General features: G+C 40.6%; 1 protein-coding gene and 1 long non-coding RNA gene across 8 annotated transcripts in view; one reads left to right on the plus strand and one right to left on the minus strand.

The window, feature by feature from the left end:
- Nucleotides 1-422: 422 nt before the first annotated feature.
- LOC140705893 (uncharacterized) lies at nucleotides 423-8,452 on the minus strand. Its single transcript, XR_012085486.2, has 2 exons — nucleotides 8,264-8,452; nucleotides 423-1,065 (listed from the first exon to the last, which is right to left on the minus strand). It is a non-coding gene; the product is annotated as an uncharacterized LOC140705893 (long non-coding RNA).
- RUFY2 (RUN and FYVE domain containing 2) overlaps nucleotides 7,363-23,695 on the plus strand; it is a 58,566-nt gene continuing 42,233 nt past the window's right edge. For 2 of the 7 annotated variants that reach the window (XM_078390840.1, XM_078390841.1), the window contains exons 1-9: nucleotides 7,374-7,556; nucleotides 12,013-12,186; nucleotides 12,742-12,859; nucleotides 15,384-15,485; nucleotides 15,878-16,001; nucleotides 16,623-16,684; nucleotides 20,514-20,579; nucleotides 21,866-21,935; nucleotides 23,507-23,608. In XM_078390840.1, coding sequence (XP_078246966.1) covers nucleotides 7,454-7,556; nucleotides 12,013-12,186; nucleotides 12,742-12,859; nucleotides 15,384-15,485; nucleotides 15,878-16,001; nucleotides 16,623-16,684; nucleotides 20,514-20,579; nucleotides 21,866-21,935; nucleotides 23,507-23,608 — 921 coding nt within the window. In that variant the 5' untranslated portion in view covers nucleotides 7,374-7,453. Of the gene's footprint in view, nucleotides 7,557-10,173; nucleotides 10,887-12,012; nucleotides 12,187-12,741; nucleotides 12,860-15,383; nucleotides 15,486-15,877; nucleotides 16,002-16,622; nucleotides 16,685-20,513; nucleotides 20,580-21,865; nucleotides 21,936-23,506; nucleotides 23,609-23,695 lie in introns of those variants that run through there. The other 5 variants (XR_013543812.1, XM_078390838.1, XR_012085483.2 and 2 more) reach the window with 5 other exon arrangements.

Raw genomic sequence — 23,695 nt, forward strand, 5'->3', positions numbered from 1 at the left:
ACAATTTTTTACTCTAAGCAGTTTCCCTCCCCTTCATTGCATTTCTCTAGAAAAATACTTAAACACATTCTCTAAATAAAAAAAAAAATTATTATCTCACGTCCTTGAATACATCTGGTAAAGCACAGAAGTTTTTTAGTTGTAGGGATATTTCAGCAACGACTATAAAATCAATCATGTAAATGTTTCTTCAGTCCATCATAAATCTCCATCTTGTCTTCTTCCTCTCAGCAGCAAAAACGAACTCTCTCCTTGCTGTTTTTTAAACTGTCTTTTTATCTAGGGAAACTCCCACTCCCTTCGGCCAGCTATATTATTTTTTTTTTCCAGTTACCAGATAAGCAATGTGCAGAAAAAACTAGGTGAAAGTTCTTGCTGCCTAACTTAATTCCTCACATGCATTACTCAATGTTTCAACTAAATTTGTTCGTTTAAAATATTTATATGCCGCCTTTATCTTTAAAAGAATTCTAGACAGTTTACAGTATTAAAAAATATTAAAAGCTAAAATAATACATAATTACAATAATAATAAAACAAATATATTAAAAACTTTCACAGGAAATCTGACGCATTTCTTGCAAAATGTTCCAAAACAGCCACTGATGACTCAACACATTTCCTCTTTTGTTCAGTTATCCAAAGTTTGGGGATCCACTTTGCTGCCAGCTTTCTCATTTCCAAGTTGTTGCGGATAATGGCACCAACTCTCTCACGTGATATTCTCAGATATATAGCAATACTTTGGGCTGATATTCGGCAGCCCTTCATGATCATATCATGGATGGCTTTCACATTTGCGTGCACAGAGACATTCGTCATTTGCTTCTGCACCGACCCGGCCTTCCACTGGGTTTCTCACTTTCAACACCGAAATGGCCAGTTTTAAAATTGACAACACAATGTTTAACTGTTGCATAGGAAGGCCCACTGTCACCCATAGTTTGTGACATTTCATCATGGATCTGCTTTGCACCTTTCCCTTGGAGAAAAGGGAACCTGATTATGGTCCTATGCTCTTCCACATCGAACTTTTCTGGAGGTGCTGCCATGTTCACTTTGGACCTGATCATGAGAGATAAGTTAAAATCATAAGTAGTTGATTTTTGCACCATTGAATACAGACAAATTGGCCAATACACCCTGCAATGTACAACTTCCTAGCTCAATTTTTTTGTGGGAAAGGCTCAATATTTATCAGCACCCCCTCGTACTTTCCAATTAAGTTTGGGTTGCACAATTCTGGCTGATGCTAACAGGAAGTTTATTGCTGATACTGTACTCTAATTAAACATGAAAGTGCCAGTTTTACAACTCAATATTAAAATGTTTTTAGTGTTGGTGGGAAATAAAATGTTGACTTCTTTAAAAGAGGAGATAAAGTCTTGTTAACATAGGTTGGACTTAGAATAGAGAAGATGCTTAATATTCCAAAAAACTCACTCTTCTATAAAATTCAGTGCATAAAAAGGTGTAAAGATAATCAGTTGGAAGGATCTTAATTTGCAAGACAAAAGACATGTAAGACAAGTATTTAAATTGGTAAGCATTACAATGCATGTTGAAAATAAATCTATTTTATGCAGCAAAAGTGCATAGATAAAAATAGTTATTCATTGCATTTCTTCCACACATTTCAAGACAAAGTTGGGTGCAGCAGCTGACAAGATAAAAACAATACAAACAAATTAATTAAATCATTAAATAAAATAGTTTAAGGAGAAGAAACTAGTAACATACAATTATGGCAGTCAGCAATAAACATAAAAATGTTCAGTTGAAAGCTAGGGAAAACATACGTTTAAAAACCCTCTTAGAAGGAACCATAGATGTGGCCAGTACCTGTATCTGAGGAGGGAATTCTAGAACATAAGCTCCACCCTGAGTGATCTTTCCAGTGCTCACTATCTTCACTATCTCGGAAGTCAGGCAAAATTTAAGATTCTGAGGCAGGTTTCTATCAATGTAGGTAATTTATTGCCTGCCAGGAGTTGTTACATTCATCAGTCCTAAACCAATGGTGAAGGTTTATGGCAGCTGCACTTGAACAACTGGAGAACCACATGTTCCCTCTCCCCAGTGATGGCAGTCCTTCAAACGGTTCAATCTTAAACAATTCAGGCAGCACTGGACAAATGGTAGTCCTTAGAGTTTGGACTGTAATTATTACTCTTGGTGAGAGATCATGGAAGCACTCCAGTGACATCAAGGAGACCATTAGACCACCCTTTTGTTAAGGACTAAAGATTAACTGTAGAATTTTGAATTAGGTTTAGAAATGTGCTGTTTATCAGGATTAGTATAATATGATCTGTTAGTGTGTAACAGTGAGGACTTCAGCAGGCATGTTGTATACTTGATGGCGTTTAAGTCCCCTTCAAATGCAGCTCCATTTCATTTTTTGAGGAGCTAGGAATAATTATCTGAAACAAATCAGAACAGGATGTCCACCCCACCCCCTGCATTTTATTAAATTTGTTTTTGTTTTTGTGAAACAGATTGGGACTAACAAGAACAAGAACAAATCATTTTTCTCTGAGACGTGATACATTCAGGTCACATTCTAGAACTCTGCATTAAGTAACATGATGTGGCCGTTTCCTCTGTTAGCAATGAAAAATAGCTTTCACAGGTGGCACATAATCCTATTCCATTGTGTTTGGGAGAAGCAAAACTACCATTATAAACATGGCAGAACAGGGAGGAAACTTGAATCTGCATTGCACCTCCAGTATTCCTCTCCTAAGATTTTTTTTAGTGTGTCAGTTTTTGAAAAAAATTATCAGAAACACTTTTTTCCTCCTCTTTCACTCATCTTTCCACTAACATTTTCCATTCATCTAAAGGAGAGTTTTGAAGAATTTAAAAATGGACAGGCTTCTTTGTGACATTTTAATTGGTCCTAGTAATAAGTGGTATATTAGTGTTCTCAAAAATCCCGTTCTGCCATCTCATCTCTTTTTGAAGTTACCCTGGGCTCTTGAAGTCTATGGTTACAACCTGCAAATTCTGGCAGGTTCTACTAAACTGATAACTACAGTACTGTATATCCAAACCTCCACTGCCTTGTGGCTATATCCACTAATGGAAAAGGCTTCAGGAGTTAACCTCAAGGCAAAATTCGGCGTCAGAGTCTCAGAGGCAGTTTGTGTCATTCTGTCAACTCCTGCGACATCGCTGAAACCAGTTGTATTGGCTCTTGCCTTTCCATTGGACTATTTCAGTGACGTGGAGAGAGGGGGGTTTGCTGGTTGGGTAACAGCCTATCCTCCATATTATTTTACCCAGGCTTCGTGCCCTGGAGAGGACACTCCAGCTTCATGTACAGCATCAAGACTAGATGCTGTTCCAAGTCCTCCATACAGAGCACGTTACCATAGTTTCTCGAGACAGAAGGATGCCTATGCAGTTGGCAGACGTCTGAGAAATCTCCAAGGTACTACTGATCTCTCAAAAAAGAGCTTGTACACAGTAGTGTGGAGGAGTTCGTGCTACTGGAGACTGAAGACCATCAAACATATATAAAGCTATATAGCTGTCTGTATTTACTTTTATCCAGTGTATCAATTAAAATGGCATCACTGAGAGGGTGCAAAAGACTGCTGTTTCTAGTCAGGTAAAGAAGCCTGTGTGTTCAAACACAATGGAGACAGGTTTGAGTTCACTTGGAGAAACTTATCTTAAACGGGTGTGTGTGTGTGTGTGTAAAAATTCTAATTACCAACATGGTAATTACCATCATGGATTGCTGCCCCCTTCATGGATTGCTGCCTTGTCGTGGCGAAGGGGCTTGAGTAACTCAGAAAAGCTATGGGCTATGCTGTGCAGGGACACCCAAGACGGACAGGACATAGTGGAGAGTTCAGACTAAATGCAATCCACCTGGAGTAGGGACTGGCAATGCCACTCCAGTATCTTTGCCAAGAATGCCCCATGATCAGAAACAAAAGGCTAAAAGATATGACGCTGGAAGATGGGGCCCTCAGGTCGGAAGGCGTCCAACATGCTACTAAGGAAGAGTGGAGGACAAGTACAAGTAGCTCCAGAGCTAATGAAGTGGTTGGGCCAAAGCCGAAAGGAAGCTCAGCTGTGGACGTGCCTGGAAGTGAAAGGAAAATCCAATGCTGCAAAGAAAAATACTGCATAGGAACCTGGAATGTAAGATCTATGAACGTTGGGAAGCTGGAGGTGGTCAAACAGGAGATGGCAAGAATAAACATCGACATCCTGGGCATCAGTGAACTAAAATGGACAGGAATGGGCGAATTCCCGTAGAAGGAATGGAGTAGCCTTCATAGTCAACAAAAGAGTGGGAAAAGCTGTAATGGGATACAATCTCAAAAATGATAGAATGATGTCAATACGAATCCAAGGCAGACCTTTCAACATCACAATAATCCAAGTTTATGCACCAACCACCACTGCTGAGGAGACTGAAATTGAACAGTTTTATGAAGATTTACAACACCTTCTAGAATTGACACCAAAGAAAGATGTTCTTCTCATTCTAGGGGACTGGAATGCTAAAGTAGGGAGCCGAGAGATAAAGGGTATAACAGGGAAGTTTGGCCTTGGAGTTCAGAACAAAGCAGGACAAAGGCTAATAGAGTTTTGTCAAGAGAATAAGCTGGTCATCACAAACACTCTTTTCCAACAACACAAGAGGCGACTCTATACATGGAAATCACCAGATGGGCAATATCGAAATCAGATTGATTATATTCTCTGCAGCCAAAGATGGAGAAGCTCTATACAGTCAGCAAAAACAAGACCTGGAGCTGACTGCGGCTCTGATCATCAGCTTCTCATAGCAAAATTCAAGCTTAGACTGAAGAGAGTAGGAAAAACCACTGGGCCACTCAGGTATAATCTAAACCAAATCCCCTATGAGTACACAGTGGAAGTAAAGAACAGATTTAAGGAACTAGATTTGGTGGACAGAGTGCCTGAAGAACTTTGGATAGAGGCTCGTAACATTGTCCAGGAGGCAGCAACAAAAACCATCCCAAAGAAAAGGAAATGCAAGAAAGCAAAATGGCTGTCCAACGAGGCCTTAGAAATAGCAGAGAGGAGAAGGGAAGCAAAATGCAAGGGAGATAGGGAAAGTTACAGAAACTTGAATGCAGACTTCCAAAGAATAGCAAGGAGAGACAAGAGGGCCTTCTTAAATGAACAATGCAAAGAAATAGAGGAAAATAACAGAAAAGGAAAAACCAGAGATCTGTTCAGGAAAATTGGAGATATTAGAGGAACATTTCGCGCAAAGATGGACATGATAAATGACAAAAATGGTAGGGACCTAACAGAAGCAGAAGACATCAAGAAGAGGTGGCAAGAATACACAGAGGAATTATATCAGAAAGATCTAGATGTCCCGGACAACCCAGATAGTGTGGTTGCTGACCTTGAGCCAGACATCCTGAAGAGTGAAGTCAATTGGGTCTTAGAAAACACGGCTAACAACAAGGCCAGTGGAGGTGATGGCATTCCAGTTGAACTATTTAAAATCTTAAAAGATGACGCTGTTAAGGTGCTACATTCAATATGCCAGCAAGTTTGGAACACGCAACAGTGGACAAAAGACTGGAAAACATCTGTTTGCATCCCAATCCCAAAGAAGGGCAGTGCCAAAGAATGCTCCAACTACTGTACAATTGCACTCATTTCACAAGCTAGCAAGGTTATGCTCAAAACTTCCCAAGGCAAGCTTCAGCAGTATGTGGACCGAGAACTTCCAGAAGTACAAGCTGGATTTCGAAGGGGCAGAGGAACTAGAGACCAAATTGCTAACATATGCTGGATTATGGAGAAAGCCAGAGAGTTCCTGAAAAACATCTACTTCTGCTTCATGGACTATGCAAAAGCCTTTAACTGTGTGGACCACAGCAAATTATGGCAAATTCTTAAAGAAATGGGAGTGCCCGATCACCTTATTCATCTCCTGAGAAACCTATATGTGGGACAGGAAGCAATAGTTAGAACTGGATATGGAACAACTGATTGGTTCAAAATTGGGAAAGGAGTATGACAAGGCTGTATATTGTCTCCCTGCTTATTTAACTTATACTGTATGCAGAATACATCATGCGAAAGACTGGACTGGAGGAATCCCAAACTGGAATTAAGATTGCCGGAAGAAGTATCAACAACCTCAGATATGCAGGTGATACCACTCTGATGGCAGAAAGTGAGGAGGAATTAAAGAACCTTGTAATGAGGGTGAAAGAGGAGAGCACAAAAAATGGTCTGAAGCTCAACATCAAAAAATCTAAGATCATGGCCACTAAGTCCTATCACCTCCTGGCAAATTGAAGGGGAAGATATGGAGGCAGTGACAGATTTCACTTTCTTGGGCTCCATGATCACTGCAGATGGAGACAGCAGCCACAAAATTAAAAGACGCCTGCTTCTTGGGAGGAAAGCGATGACAAATCTTGACAGCATGTTAAAAAGCAGAGACATCACCTTGCCGACAAAACTATGTCAAAACTATGGTTTTTCCTGTGGTGATGTATGGAAGTGAGAGCTGGACCATAAAGATGGCTGACCACCGAAGAATTGATACTTTTGAATTGTGGTGCTGGAGGAGACTCTTGAGAGTTCCCTGGACTGCAAGGAGAACAAACCTATCTATTCTGAAGGAAATGAACCTTGAGTGTTCACTGGAAGGACAGATCCTGAAGCTGAGGCTTCAATACTTTGGCCATTTCATGAGAAGACTCCCTGGAAAAGACCCTGATGTTGGGAAAGTGTGAAGGCAAGAAGAGAAGGGGACGACAGAGGACAAGATGGATGGACAGTGTCATCAAAGCTACCAACATGAATTTCACCCAACTCCGGGAGGCAGTGAAGGACAGGAGGGCCTGGCGTGCTCTGGTCCATGGGGCCACGAAGAGTCGGACACGACTAAACGACTAAACGAAACGACCAACTCTCCATAAGATTATGGGGACCCTGGAGTGAAATCTGAGGCACTTGATCAGCTGATCAGACCCTTTTTGGGGTGGGGTGCGGGGAGTGTCTACACCACAGCATCCCTCCTTCACATCCTAAAACTGCACATACAGACAATAAAAAAAAAGACTTAAGCTTGCTTAGGATATCTGTACACTTCTTGAAAGCATGCATGGGTAGGGTGGGTGTGCACATCTTCTTGGTGCCTTTTTGATTTCCCTGTAAAGGTATCACTTGGAAATGGAGTTCCTAAACGGAATTAAATCACTCCTCTGTGTCGTCCACCACAAGGCTAGACGCCATCAGTTAGGAAGCGCGGCTACGCCGCCACCCTCGCCTTTTGTCTCCGCAGGGAGGGAGGTCCTGCTCTGCCGGCTTTACCGGGCCGCGCACACCCGCTAAGGGTGGGGAAAAACATCGCGGGTCCTCCTGCCGCAAGGGGCGCCGCGGATAAGGCTACGGGGAGCGGGGAGACGAGGAGGAGGAGGAGGAGACTGAGATGGAGAAGGGGGATGAGGAGAGCTGGAGAAAGGCCGTGAAAGGAGCCAGGGCCGGATCCGTGCTGAGCTGCTCCGGCAGCTGCTGCTCCTCGCTGACCATGGGTAAGACAAGGGGAGAGGGCGGCGGCGGCGGCCACTCTCTCGCCCGAGGAGGGTCCCGGCCTCCAAAGGGAAAGGGGGCCGACGGAGGGTTTCTTCTCCAGCGGAGAACCCTGAGGCTCCGCGCGGGGGGGAACAAAACCACCCTTTCCTCAGGAGCGAAGAGGGAACGGTTTAGTAGTCCGTTTGGAGCCAAGTCCTCCACCGGCGGTTTTCCTGCCCAGGCAGTCGGGTCCATCGCCGTCCTTTTCTGCAGGAACGGAAAAGGGGCGAAGGCCGTGGCTTGGGCTGCCCGCGGAGCTCCGGGCTGCCGGCTGGCGCTTCTCTCGCGTGGGCTTTCCCGCTTCGGGGGGTTCGAGACACGCGGGGCTGGGGACCGAGGCCGTCTGACGGGCCGGAGGGGCCGCGCGAAAAGAGGGCCGGCGGCCACCTTGGCTTCGAATGGGCCGCCGAGCCCTCGGGAGGCGCCCGCTTGTCGCCTCACTCTGAAGCGGTCCCTCGAGAATAACGGTCACAATATAAGGCTCTGCAAGGCGGTGATTGCTCACCGCCCTTCAAGGGCCGTAGACTCCTGAAGGGCATAAGAAATGCTGCTTCATGGCCCCGTGTGAGAAGCGTCCGTTTTATTAGGGGAAATTAAAGTGGGAGGGGGGGGGAAAGGGAAACAACCTTGCTTGCCTACGAACAGAGGCCATGGAGCGCTTTCTTGCCTGATGGAATCCGGAGTCAGCCTAGAGAGCCTGCTTCGCGGGGAAGCCCCTTTCTCACGTTCACCGGATGCGCGTGTGGGACACGGGCAGAAAGCCTGGCGCGCGGGGTTGGGGGTCTGGGAGTACCTTCTGCTGGTCGCTCACGTGTGAAAAGGGTTCGCTGGATTCCACCCTCATGGCCTATGAGGTAGCCAGTGAGCCAGAAGAGGGGGCGGGTGGAGGGAAAGGAACAGGAGGAGCGTTGATCCCAGCCTCTGGTAGGAGGGCAAGCCCGCCCGAGGCAGATTTACTTCAGAATCAGCTGCTGGTTTCTGCAGAGGCTTCTTACCAGTAAAAACTAACACTATACAGTCGCAATGACCAGATAGGCGGGGTATAAATGGAATAAATAAAGAAATAAAGTAGCTTTAACGCTAGTGAGTCTGAGGAAATGGGTTGTAATCTAGGAAAACTCACATTGAATTACTCTATACCCCTTGAAGGTGCCACAGTCTTTTGGCTTTTAAAAAAGGTTACAGTGCATATACGTAGTACTGTACAGTAGTTTGGGAAAGAACCAGTTTTTATAAAAATCTTCCTTACTTAGCTCATTTCAGTGATTCCTAGCTTGCAAGCTTAGTTAACTAATGCTGTACCAGTGTTTAAGACTGGGAACCCCAACTATTTGCTTCGCCAGGCATGGCATTGTCAGTTATCTTTAAAAGCATATATCTAACCTTAGAAGATGAAAGCAAGAAGGAAAGAGCTGGACAGGGGGAATTTGCTAAGAATGTTCTGGTTTGTTGATTGTTTCAGTCACTTGATGATCTGCTCTAAATCAAAACAAATCAATCTTATTTTACCATGATGATTTTTTAAAAAGTTGCAGTCATGACTAATGATCTTTAGAATATTGAGCAAGACTGGCATGTTTGCAATCTGGTAGTGTTTTATCCTCCTGCTACCTCCATTCTGAAGAACAGCAGTCTGGAACAGAGAAGGAGTAATCTAATACTGTGACATCTTGATTTATTTCTTTGCTCCCTACATCTAAGTCTGAAAAGGAATTGTGTGACCTGAAATCTAAATTTTTAAGCTCAAGAAACACCCATTTTCTCCTTCAATGGGTCAACACATGTTTTGTGGCTGTGTTGAATAATATTTATGTGGGGAATTTACCAGAACATTTCAGTTTGAGGATTGTAAGATTCGCACTGAAGTTTTGCTGAATGTCAGCTCTCCCCATTCTTGTGCTTAGTAGATTTTCAGATTTCCACTCATATTAGCTTCATCAGCATGCGATAATCCAGAGGGCATACTGTATGTTGAGAAAGTCTGTTATATGCAGTTTATCCTAGTGGTTCATGTTATTGTTATATGCCATCAAGTTGCATCTAATTTAAAGGCATTAAAAGGGCAACTGTCATAGATTTTGCAGGGTGTGTGAGATACTTAAGGAGTGATTTTACCACATGCACACACCCATGAGTTTTCATGACCAACAGGGATTTGATTTCCAGTCTAAGTCCATCACTTCATCCACTATAGCATACTGTATTGGCAGGTCAGTGGTTTATTGGGCAACTTTATCTTCTGCAAATATATATATGAAAAGTTAACAAATAAACTTTAGTGCTAACACACATCCAAACTGCAGAAGGAAGAGTGTTAAGATCAATATTTCTATAGTCATATTAGTAACTGCATTAAAGACATCTGAATAAGATACCTTAGGGTTGAAAACTTGCACTCAGTTTTCATGCATATATTGTTGCCCTTTTACTTTCATACTTTGTTCTCTTAAAATTACATATATAAATATAGTCCAATCCTGTATAGGTTCAATTGGATGCATTTATCTTTTTGTTCACTGGAACATTTCACATTTCAAATTGTAAACTGTATCCTTAATATATTTAAGAGGAAAAATACACAAGAAATACCTGAAATACCATTAGCAACCTTCTGTTCAGGTTCTGTTATAATTTGACATAGTTCTGACACCCCCTGAATAGTCATATTACTATAAGTGGTTGCACTGTTGACCCCAAACAGGATGCAGAGTTGTTCCCATGATATAGTTTATTCTAATATTTGTCTTAGTAGGTAGTTAGTTTCTGAAATTTAAGGTACCTGTTTAAGGGTGTGTGAAGGAAGAATAGGAAAGAGAGAAAAAGAACAGAGTGAGCCGTCCCCTCAGATAAGAACGTCGGAGAAAGAGAGAGAAAAAAGGGACAGAGAAGTAATAGAAAGGGAAGAGTTGATTGTAGAAGAAAGAGAAGGAAAGGAATCAAAGGAGAAAAAGACAAAGGTAGAAATCTGTTTGGTAGAGGAAGGGAAGGAGAAAGAGGAGGAGGAGGAGTTAATTCTACCGGTATGGGAGGAGGATATAAAAGATCAGGAGAGGAGGAGAGTTTTCAGCATACCGAGAAGGAAAACAATGAAGGATGAAGGAAGGGAGAGAGAAACGAAGGAGGGTGAGTTCAGATACAGGAAAGCGCGCGGGCTATTAGAGGACTTTCCTAACTTAAAAGTAGGAGGATTATTACCAGACCCAGATCTGAAGGAAGAGAAAGTAACAGTAACGGAGACTCAAGAATGGACAGTGGTGGTCTTTCCTCACAGACAAAATCATTGGAGGAAGGTAATCAGACCGGATCCGACCTTCAGTAAGAGGGAGACTGGGCCAATTACCCCTGTTGCAGTACAATATGCATGGTGTGGAGTGCTCCACTGAGGAAGCCCACGGACAGGGAACGGTTTGGACCAGCCCCTCAATAAACTTCCCTAATTTACAATCTGGATTTTCATTTTCACCTTATGGACAATTACCTGATCTTAGCTGTTTTGATCCTGTAGAAGTTATTGTTGAATCACCAAGTGTTAAAGCAAATAAACCTGTTAATCTTTCAAAAGAATCTCAGTGGTTATTTCCCGCCAAAGAGGAGGAACTTTTCCAGCCTTCTAACAAACCCAATCACAGGGTGACATATGTACAGTATCTCAAAAGCTTGTTACCAGGTGCTGAAATGATCTATATGAGCAACTGAAGTTTTAAAAATATTTGATGGTATAAAACAAAAAGTGAACGGAAGGATGGTTGAATTTTGTAGATGTAAGAAAGTGATAACAAAGTAATCAAGGGAGTCAAGACCTAAGCATAGTGTGACATTGTAAAGGATGATTTTGAAACATTAGATAATTGAGCAATGGAATAACTCAGAACATTTAGTCTGGACAAATGGAAAGTGAAACATATTTGAGAAAATGTAGAACTAGCAGAGCCCCTGTGGTTAGTTCACAGGAATTATCTGTTATGATAAAAAGCAAAGTAGAAAGCAAGATCATGTTCATAAATAGTTTGAAAATGTTGTAATGCAATGATTTCATCACTCTCTTGCACACTATAACCTTCAGAATAGAGTGAATAATATTGAGAAGATGACCATCCCGCCTATCATGTAAATAATTGACATCCATATTGGAGAATGGCAAGCTATGTTTGATGTTCTGAAATTAATATACTGTCAGCACTGATTTGGCACAGGTGATTTGCCATTCTGTTCATGCAGAGATGAAACCTCATACAGACACACCTTATGTTTCATATCATGGTGTGTTAATTATAGTTTACTCTGTTTTTTCCCCCTTTCCATTTTGTTACACTGAGATTTTGAAAAGATTTCTAAATCTTATCTTTGATCAATAAATTGTTAACTGAAATTTCTGTTCTTATTTAATCATCTATCTTTTTTGTTTTTTGTTTTAAGCTGTAAAAGACCCCACAGCTGTAGAAAGAGCAAATTTATTGAATATGGCTAAACTGAGCATCAAGGGACTCATTGAATCTGCTTTGAGCTTTGGCCGAACTCTTGACTCTGATTACCCACCTCTTCAGCAGTTTTTTGTTGTCATGGAACACTGCCTGAAACATGGCCTTAAAGGTATAACATGTTTTAAATTTATTTATTTCTAAAGCATCCTAACATAGCCTTAACTGGTCCAGCAGACACAGTGTAGCTTCCTTGACTCCTGTCAATCTGAAGGGGAAATTGTGTATTTTCCAGCACGAGTTGATTGGTATTGAGATGGATAGGTGGAAAAAAATTTCTTTGCAGGAATATAAGAAAACCTTAAAACTTTCTTGGAGTCCTGTTGATAGAATTGACTCATATGGCCCTAATGGGATAAGTGTGATCTTAAGTTGTTGATTAATTCCCCTTCCCTTATTGTGCTATCATTTATCAGATGATATGCCTCACTGCATTATTTTTGTGATTGGCAGTAGTGATTTTAGAGTTGTTGGTATAGCTGATCAAATCTGATGCTATAGAAATATAAAAATGTTTATGTTTATAGATGTTGTTTTTGTTATTATCGGCTTTCTCTGAAATATCTTTAAATTAATGTAATCTGTTTCTTTATCTCTATAGCAATTTAATTTATCTAACGGAATAAACCATGTGTAATGTCAAAATACAATATGTTCCTTCTTACAGTGAAAAAATCTTTTCTGAGTTACAATAAAACCATTTGGGGCCCTTTGGAACTTGTGGAGAAGTTGTATCCTGAAGCTGAGGAAATCGCAGCTAGTGTTAGAGATTTGCCTGGTTTGAAGTAAGTTGAATTTCTGGTAATATTTTTAAAAAATACAAATCATATGTAATTTATGTAAATGGCTCCTCCACTCTCTTTACATAGACTTTGGGACCTGAAGATGTATCTGTTGTGAACCCACACTTGAAACTGTTAGTGTAAAAGGAAACACAATAATATTCAAGAATGTGTTTGTTAATACTAACAAACTAATACTAAATTTATTTTGGTGAATATCATGAGTCCAGTGTTTTAAATATCAGTAATGTGTTAAATTTCTGTCTCAAAAAACCCCAGAATAAATTATGGGTAACTTTAATTTCAGTAAATTAATCTAAAGCTCATAAGAAGTTCATTACTCTTTCTAACCTCCAAAGACACCTACTGAGTGAAGTTATATCACTGTTTTTCCTGTGGACTCCTGAGAGCTGTAAGAAAAAAGAATATGATATTTTTAGGAATTACATCAAGTAATCAGCTAGCTAAGTATTGCCTCTGTCGGATATGGGGAATCTTACTGGCCATGCACCCATATTGTCCCTAGGACAGCGATAGAAAATTGTCAGGTGACAAGGATATAATCCCTTTCCGGACTCTTGTTTTTGTTTTTTCTATCTAGAGACTGCTTCTTGCATGGACAAAAGGGTGTGGCTAGTGCTTGGAAGAGCCCTTTCACTAGGCCAGGGGTCTAAAAACTTTTGAGCTTGAGGGCCACATTGCATATTTTTCACATTTCTGAGGGCCAAAGGATTGTGTGCATATGCGCAGCCACATGCACTCACCTCCGCCCACACAGACAGATGTTCACCTGCATGCTCCCCCGCACACATGTATAGATGCATGCACACACCCACCCCTGGATGCCCACCCCCACGCATGCACAGGCTGAAAGGAAGAGGCCAGATAAAATGGCAAGGCGGCCCAGATGTGGCCTGTGGGCCATAGTTTGGAGACCCCTGCTCTAGGCACTAGCCAAGTCTTTCCTGTTTTTCTTTTTCTTTTTTTACTGTTGTCTCCTCAACATTAATTCACTGGCAGCGGCTCACCAGGATTTCAGACAAAACATTTCTCTATCTAGAACATTTTGCTTACAAAGCATGTGCTATAACATTGATCAGTGGACCTTTGAACAAATAACATGAGTGAAGATGAATTCTGTAGTCAGGCGAGGGAATCCACAGTGAAGAGAGGTCTTTGAGAAAACAAGGGGAAATGAAACAGACACACATTCATGAAAATCTACTTTAAATATCTTGATGTAGTCATTTGTTGACCAACTTAGTCAATGATTTAGGAACAATGATTGTGTCTGGAGTCCAGTTGCCTCTTGCCTATCAGGTTTGAGGCCATCAGAATGAACTTATGTAAGACTATAATTTGCCTTAAGAGAAGGCACAACATATGTTTAGAGTTGTATTTGGAGAAATGCTCTTGCATTTATCCTGACATTGTGCTGAATCAGAAAGTACTTTGATTGGTCACAAATCTCCCAGGGATATAAGCAGGCTAGGACTGCTATAAGTCTGAATGGATAGAAATGCTTTTTTTTAAAATGTAGTGTCGGAATGAAAAGAGTCCTGTGATTTAATATCCACATTTCTCTCTCTCTCTCTCTCTCTCTCTCTCTCTCTCTCTCTGTCTCTGTGTGTGTGTGTGTGTAAGTAAAGGTTCAACCTCATGTGCAGTTTTAAAGGTGATGAAGAAAATGCAAAATAAAACAAAAGTTTGTCCTTCAAATATTAGGAAATGGGATGAAAGCTAGTATTTACATCTAGGCCATAATTCTATATTTTATGTTTAAAAACAAGCTTGACCACCCCTGTTCCCAGTTTCAGTTCTATATGTCAGCATTTTATGTTAAAACAAGTTTAATGTCCATGCTCCCATTTTTAAGGATGGCAAGGAAAGAGTATGGAACACTCAAATGCAGTTCTTTATGAGTTAATTATTTTGAGTATGGAAGTGCAATGTTTCATAGTTGTAAAAGGTTACATTAATTGTTACTGGATGATTGTGTTCCTGCTTCATCTCTAGCTTCTTCTGTATTCATGTTATATTTCCATTGCTGTTCTTAGTAGTGATACACAGAAACAATTTCTTCTTAAAGTCTTTCTCCTGGAGAATGATTTTGTTATTATTTTTCATGGTGACAAGAAATAGTTTCTTACAGTGTTACCTTTTGGTCCTTGGTTAGGAGTAGAACACACTGAGTTGAACATTGTCCTAAGCTTGAATGGAGTGAATAACACGCTTTCTTAAGCTCTGTGCTTCTAAATATTTGTTCAAGATAAATGTTACAACATTTATTTTTTGTCTTAAGAGCCTTTTCAAACATTAGTTAAAATTAACTGGAGTTTTATTGTTTCAAATGGACTGATTAGGGTTTCAGATAGAGATTTTAGTCAGTTTCATATTGAATGGCATTATTGAAATGGAAATTCAGAGTGCTTCAAGAATCTTTGTGTATCAAAAAGTTGTTGGATGCCATTAAAAAGTAAGTCTGGCTAATGAGTAATTGTTTTCTGTACCATCCTCTTGTTATCAGGACTTCATTAGGCCGTGCTAGGGCTTGGTTACGATTAGCACTCATGCAAAAAAAGATGGCTGACTATCTGCGATGTCTCATCTTCCGTAAGGATCTTCTTGGGTGAGTTGTTTTCCAAATTTTTATGAACAAAATGTAAGATTAGAGCTGGAAATAGCCTGTATCCAATCATGTCATTGCACAAGTGCAAGACATATTGTGCTAGCAGTTACTCATTTTCAGAATAAGTGGAAGGATGGAAGCATGTGGTTTGAAAAAAGGCTTAGCTTTGACTACTTTGGACATTTTAAAATAAATTAAGAGCTTGTTCTTTTTATTCCATCAGAAACATGTTGACTTCTTGTAAGCTGCCATATTCTGTAGCTCACTTTTAGATGTCCTGAGGTGCTATTTTTTAAGAGACTAGAACATTAAGGCAGTTATACAATTGACTGACCTTTTAAAATAATTTACAACTATTATAACATGGCATACTTGAAAATCCATTTTTACAGTGAATTTTATGAATATCATGCACTGATGATGGAAGAAGAAGGAGCAGTTATTGTTGGATTGCTTGTTGGTTTAAATGTAATTGATGCGAACCTATGTGTAAAAGGAGAAGACTTGGATTCACAGGTAAATTGATGTAAAATCATTATCTGACTTGTAGGCTTAATATGTAAGTTTTGTTTAGTAATCGAATGGGAGAGGACCAAGCTAGCAAGCTGTAGTGTGGAGCATTAAAACCACTTAAAAGACAAGAGCATCCTTGTTTGGCGAAGTCTGGTTCTTTCTTTAAAGAAAGCTTATTTCCTGTGAAGTGCTGATTCACCGATTTTATTTCTACAGAAGAATATTGTTGGAGCTCATATGACTAACTTTCTTGGTCAGAAAATGTTTGGCTTAGATACAAAATTCACTTGCAATACTATCACAGTCTTTTGCCTCTTTGCATAATTATCATGCAAGTGGTTCAACAAGTAATTTTGGATTTTGTTCTCAAAACGTACTAATCCCAGATGGATGCTTGGGAGAATGTCTCTGTGATCCCACTTACTGTGTAGATTACTGTAGATACTGTGGCTAGATGTGGGAATGCATTCTGATTAGTTTTCTTACCTTAAAGAGTTGGTTGATATTAAGCTTTCAAAATGTAGAAGAGAAAGTGACATACAAATTTATTTGCTCTCAGTGTATGATTTCATGGGAAATGGTTTTTTTACTTTTTGCAAAATGAATAAATCTGTTTCTTCTTAGGTTGGTGTGATTGATTTCTCTATGTATTTAAAGAATGAAGATGATATTGAAAGCAAAGAAAGGTATGTCACTTTTTTTAAAGAATGTTGGAGTTTAGCATGTTGAACTAAAATGGTGGAAAATCCAACCCTGCTGAGATAGATCTCAGTGTTGTCTTCCTCCAGTGGAATATTCCTACCAGCAGAGGAAGGGATTCCTTTTCTTTTAGAATATTTTATAATCAGCATATTTAGTGGTTTGAAAGTGAGTGTGCATTTTGTTGCCAAGCTATCTAAGGCACAGATTATGAAAGGTTAAAAAGATCCACATCAATCAGTATGCCTTGCTTTGCCAGGACTGAGGGAGTATCTGGTCCTCTGCGCCTCATGGCACGGTGGTTAAACTGCTGTCTTGCAGCCAAAACTGTGCTCACAACCCAGGGTTCAGTCCCAGGTAGCCAGCTCAAGGTTGACTCAGCCTTCCATCCTTCCGAGGTCGGTAAAATGAGTACCCACCTTGCTTGGGGGGGGGGCAATGTGTAGCCTGCATAATTAACTTGTAAACCGCCCAGAGAGTGCTTGAAGCGCTATGGGGCGGTATATAAGCAGCATGCTTTGCTTTGCTTTTTGAGGCCAACACAATAAAGGAAAAAATAAGAGCAAACCCATTCTTCCTTTATTGGGACCAACTGAATGTCAGTTAATGATCAAATTCGTTATAATTCTTAATTTGGGGCAACTCACCAATCCTTTCTAAGTCCCTTATTTTTCTTTTACATATTCTACTTTGTGTGTAGTTCATTGTTCAGCCTATGTGGACCTGAGTGATAAAATAAAATACTGTAGTTTAAATTAATACTAGCAGAAAAGGTCAGTCCAAGTCATGTAATAGACTAATAGCATAGGAGAAATACTAGACTGACAACTTGATTCAATGATTTAAATGGTATCCCCCCCCCCAATAATCATTCATAACACAAAAATAAGTTTGAACTCGGAACACTTTAGCTGAAAACCAAAAAGTCATAACCTAGTCTTACCCCGGACCAATTTGCAGCATTTTTAAAATCCAAAGTGGAGGCCATCCGCCGGGATCTCGCTCCTTTTTTGAATACAGTGAGTCAAGTTGGAATGTCCAGCGCTCCGTCTTGCCCGGTGTCTTTTGACTCTTTTCAGCCCGTATCGCCCGACACTGTGGCCAGGACGCTTGATCGCTGTCGTGCCACCACCTCCTCTTTGGACCCCTGCCCGGCCTGGCTAATCAAGGCAGCCAGGCCCTCAACAACGGAATGGGCTACTGTAATAATTAATGGGTCTTTCCTTGAGGGTAGATTTCCCTCTGCCCTCAAGGAAACACTCATTAGGCCCATAAGAAAGAAACCCAGTTTGGCGGCGGACGAAATTGGCAACTATAGGCCCGTCGCCAATGTTTCTTTCTTAAGCAAGGTAGTCGAGAGGGTGGTGGCCGATCAGCTCCAGGCGTTCCTGGATGAAACAGATGCCCTGGATCCATTCCAGTCGGGCTTCAGGCCGCGCCATGGGACAGAAACGGCATTGGTCGCCCTGTGTGATGACTTATTGAGGGAGGCCGACAGGGGCAAAGTGTCTCTGTTGGTACTCCTCGATATCTCAGCGGCCTTTGATACCATTGACCATGGTATCCTCCTGGGGAGGCTCGCCGAGTTGGGGATAGGTGGCCGGGCCTTCGCTTGGCTCCGTTCCTTCTTGGAGGACCGTCCCCAGAGAGTACAGCTTGGGGAGAATGTTTCGGCCCCGTGGTGCCTTAATTGTGGGGTCCCACAGGGGTCGATCATCTCCCCAATGCTGTTTAATATCTACATGAGGCCGCTGGGAGGGGTCATCAGGAGGTGTGGAGCGCAGTGCCATCAATATGCGGATGACACACAGCTCTACATCTCCTTTTTTCCAACTGGAGGAGATGCCGTTCTGTCCCTTCAGCGTTGCCTGGAGGCTGTACAGGAATGGATGCAGGAGAACGGGCTGAGGCTGAACCCGGACAAGACAGAGGTACTGAGGGTGGGCGCCCCCACACCTGGGGACATGGGAAACTCCCTCATTTTTGGGGGGGTGACCCTGCCCGCCAGGGATGGGGTCCGTAGCTTGGGTGTCCATCTTGACCCGGCGCTCACCATGGAGACCCAGGTGGCGTCCGTGGTCCGTTCCGCTTTTATCCATCTCAGGTGCATGCGCTTGTAGTCTCGAGATTAGACCACTGTAATGCGCTCTACGTGGGGCTACCTTTGAGATTGCTGCGGAAACTACAGGTGGTGCAGAATGCGGCGGCCAGACTACTCAGTGGGCTGAGAAGATACCAACATATCTCCCCCACTCTGGCCACATTGCATTGGCTGCCAATCCGATTCCGCATTGATTTCAAAGTGTTAACGCTTACTTACAAAGCCCTAAACGGTTTAGGACCTCGATACTTGGCGGAACGCCTTCTCCCATCTAGATCTACCCGTGTCACTCGCGCGAGCCAGGAGATAAGGCTGAGGAGCCTAACGCCGAGAGAGGCCCGAAAGGAAAAGATCAGAATCCGGGCCTTCTCGGCGGTGGCTCCTCGCCTTTGGAACAACTTGCCCCCTGAGATTCGCGCGGCTCCCTCGCTGGGCATTTTTAAGAAACAACTAAAAACATTGATGTATAGGCGGGCCTTCCCAACAGAAAACCCTTGACGATCTTTTTTTTTATTCTGTTCTTTATTATTATTATTTTTTATTTAAGTTTCTGCTGTAAAGTTTTAAAATTACATTGTTGTTTTTACTGTAAGCCGCCTAGAGTGGTCTAATATGATCAGATAGGCGGGATAGAAATAAAATAAATAAATAAATAAATAAATAAAATAGGGTGGGTCAATTGAATCATTGGGGAATTGGTGAGTCAACATTTATATAAGTTCCATTCATTCAGTGGGCCTACTTCAAATTATTATTTGCAGTTCATAGTTTCAATTTACCATCGAATTTCAGCCTTTCTTTCCTGATGTGGAGAGCAAATGGTGCCCCATACACACTTCTGGTGTAGAGGAACACTTTTTAAAGTCTTCTGTGTGATTCGTATACAAATGTCTGTCTGTACATCAGTGGCATAGCATGAAACAAGTTTCTTAAACCTGCTGCAGATCAGGACTGGTCCTTTTTGTATGTAAGAGTGAGGCTTACTTTATCATAGTACAGTAAGTTGCAAGTAGAGCAGGCCTATCTGAATTGATGGAACTCATGGAGAAAGTTGACTCATCAAAGCCCTGCTGATTCAGTGGGACTACTCTAGAGCAACTTATACTAAGCAACAGAATTTCTGATGTGGAGTCTTGTAATTTGGTTGATTCCTTTAGTCAGCAGATTATAAAGTACAAAAATCCAGTTTATAGTTCAGGAAAATGTGAAGAGACAACCCCAGCTTCACCTAGCCCCTTTGTAAGAAATTATACTACAGCTAGCTTAAAGTAGGAAAATTGTCTGTACTCGCAGTTGGCAGTCTTCATATTTTCAAATGTTAAAGAAAAAAGAAGTAAAAAAAGAAACGGTCCACCATATTGGCCACATGCTCAATAGGGAAGGAGCCTCTCAGTGATGGTCAGGGAAGAAGAAAAGAGGTAAACACGCCTCCAGAAGCAGGAACAAGCAGAAAGTGGGGAAGGGCAAACCTGAAGCCTAGGAAAAAAATGAGCTTTGCTGATTGGTTATTAGGAAAACACAGTCATGTTAGCTTCTGAATGCTCTTTTCTCCCACAAAACTGGTGTTAAGTTGCATGCAAGACTGATAAATTATCCCAACAAGTTCAGCCAATGTATCATAACAAACCTGTGACTTAAAATGCTTCTGCTTTCCCCTGTGGCATTTTTAAGGCTCAGGTATATTTCTAATTAAGTGAGCTTCCCATTCTTTTCAGAAATGACCATATTGCTACTATATTGGATCAAAAGAATTATGTTGAAGAACTAAACAGGCAGCTGAAGTAAGTATATATAGAAGCACCTGTATTTAAAAAAGTATTATTTGGAGAATAAGCTATTTTGTATAAGCATTGGAATTTCTGGGTGCTGCTTAGACTAATGGTTATATAGTGGGAGAATTTGGAGTGGGTTGGACTTTTAGAGATGGCAATCTTTCTGGAAATTTATCTATGATAAATTCTATTCTTTTAAAAATGGATAAGCCAAGATGTGTGTGTTGGTGGGGGTCTGATTAAATTCAAGTCAGCATCATAAACAAAACTGTTATATATTGCCTGAGAATTAATACTGTCATGTTTGTTGTACTTTATAAAGAAGAATAAGGTTGCAATCCAAATGTATTTATTAGGTCACTACAAATTATGTTTTTGGGAAATGTTTATATTATACTGGTGTATCCTATGAGGAATATGTAATGTGTGGAAGTAAAATATGTGCAGGTATAGTACTTATTTTGGCCCTCATTTCCATTTTCTGTATACAGAAATGGTACAGATACATAGGTGTTTAAAGATGCTGCTCATGCATATTTTACTTTCATACTTTATATTAAGGTAAGCAACTGTGAAAGTCCAGATATTTTTGGCCTTCAGATCCTAGCAGTCCAAAGCAGTTTAAGCATTGATGAATTATGGGACTAGTTGAAAATATCAGAAGGATTGTTGTTCCCCATCCCTGCTTTGTATCTTTATTGTGGAAAACACCAGCTTAGCACTGGTATTTTCTGCAAAGATTGAAATATGTATTACCATGACCCCATTTAAGGGATTTATTTCTGAATAAATGCACTTAAGAATGGCATGCTAAAGAAAAGTGTACTTAATAGTGGGTTAATTGCATTACTGTTAACATCTAGAACTTCTTTTTAGGGCTTGTTGATAAGTTTTGAGAAAATGCATCTGCCGCCATCTCAGGGAAGTGATGTTGAGTGTGTAAACAATTGACTGCATTAAGAGACAACAGATTTTTATTAATGTTTCTTAAAAATTAGCTGCAAAAGTTGGATATTATGACTCATTTCTTCCCCAGCGGTGGTGGTGAGGAAGAAGACAGGCAGTGACAAAATGTTTTTTTAAATGATAACTTTAGCAGTTGAAGGAGGAAAAGAAAAAAAAAACTGTAAAGAAAAAAGTGATGCAAATGTATTTTTGTGAGAGGTGTGGTGATTTCCAGCTCCATTTTTCAGTGGGCCCTGAGAAGATACTAGAATGTTTTGTGAATAGGATATTAGTTGCACATGTAGCATTTGGGATGTAATTTTGAACAAAGCTTTCTTTATCGTTTTCAGTAGCACAGTCAGCAGCCTCCATACACGCGTTGATTCTCTAGAGAAGTCAAACACTAAACTAATTGAAGAGGTACTGCTTTTTCTTAGCAATATGTAATTTTATGTTGAAATTAGTAGTGTTTGAGACCTTTTTTTTAATACAATAGGACCTCCATATCCACTGGGCATAGTTTCCAAGCCCCATAGATACTGAAAACCACACTATACATATATAGATAGAACATGGTAAAAGGAAGAAAAACAAGAAATCTTTCTTGCTGACCACTAGAGGGTACTGACTATGATATGCATTATTCACTAACAAGTATTCCTAGCATGGTCTCTGGCTCCCTCTAGTGGCTGGTTCTGGTTATACTTGTGAAAATAACTTTTTCTTTTAATATTTTTAATATTTACAGACTGTGGATAAGTAAATCAGTGGATACTGATCCCATGGATAAGGGGTGTGTCCTATTGCAATCTTATACTTGTGGAGGTACTAGGCTGCACATCACCTGGAATAGTACTTCATATAATGCTCAGGAGCATTCAAGAAAATTTTCACTGCTATCAGTGTTTACATGTTGTCCTTTCCCCATCTTGATGTAGTCATAGCTGCTAGTATTCCAGGCATACCTGCTGCTGTGGTGCATCCCTACAGCCCCTGCCATGGGGCACCCCTACTTGACTCTCGTGAAGGAGAGGTACCTTACAGCAGGAGGGCAGCCCTTTAACTGCTCCCTAGAGTACTTCCCTTTTAAGGGAATCTGACATCTATTGACTAGAAAGTGTAGTTCAGGCTTCAAACATACGTATGCATTTAAATTGATTAACAATAATATATTTTCAAAAACCAAATATCCCACACCCTATTTTATTAACCAAACTAGTACACATGGCATTTTGTCTGTAGTGCATTGTAGATTCTAGAACATCTGGTGAGCATGATGTTGTGCTAAAGTGGTGCTTTCCCTATTCTCTTTGATAAGCTACATAGGATCCCAGTCCAGTGAACTAAGTATATAGCTTATGCCAAATTGTAGCCCTTGCATTATATACGCCAGATTTTGAAATCATATATGAAGCTCCATCAATGTGCATACATCTCTGATAACATATTTTAGCAATTGCCAGCTTTTTTTCAGTAATCCTGAAAAGCCCCTTTAAATTACTCAGCAGCAGTACTTGATAGCTCTTGCTCTGTTTTGAATGCCTGGTGTTGCTTTATGTGGAACCTCATTGCTAAACTGATGAAATGTAGGGGATAGACTGTTGGACTTTGACCTAGGTTGAAATCCTTACTCAAGCATGAAACATAGTGAATGACGTGAGGCAATTTGTTATAGGGATGTTGTCAAAACAAGGTGTTAGGACTGGAAAATGATGTTGATTGGAGAACTAAAGAATAAAAATGAAGTAATGCTTCCATACTTGTATGTATGAAATTACTCATTTCACTTTTAACATACTTTAGTTTTCACCATGTACTAACTAGTAAATGGAAGGAGTAAGCAGTTTTTTTATATAAAAAACATAAAATGCTTACTCCTTCCATGAGTAATTTTATACATACAAGTTTTCATATATATATGAAAAAAGGAGACCAGTACAGAACTTAAGCAAATATTTTTTCTGACAATTCAAAATTTTGTTTTTGTTTAGTTAGCAATAGCAAAAAACAATATCATTAAACTTCAAGAAGAAAACCATCATTTAAGGAGTGAAAACACACTCATTTTAATGAAAACACAACATCATCTGGAGGTATGGCCATTCAATTTGTTGTATAATCAATACTGTTGGATACCAATAACTGTTTATAATCAGTACCACTAGTGTTGGTAATCAAAA

The sequence above is a fragment of the Pogona vitticeps genome, chromosome 3, assembly GCF_051106095.1.
Source record: "Pogona vitticeps strain Pit_001003342236 chromosome 3, PviZW2.1, whole genome shotgun sequence".
Classification (NCBI taxonomy): domain Eukaryota; kingdom Metazoa; phylum Chordata; class Lepidosauria; order Squamata; family Agamidae; genus Pogona; species Pogona vitticeps.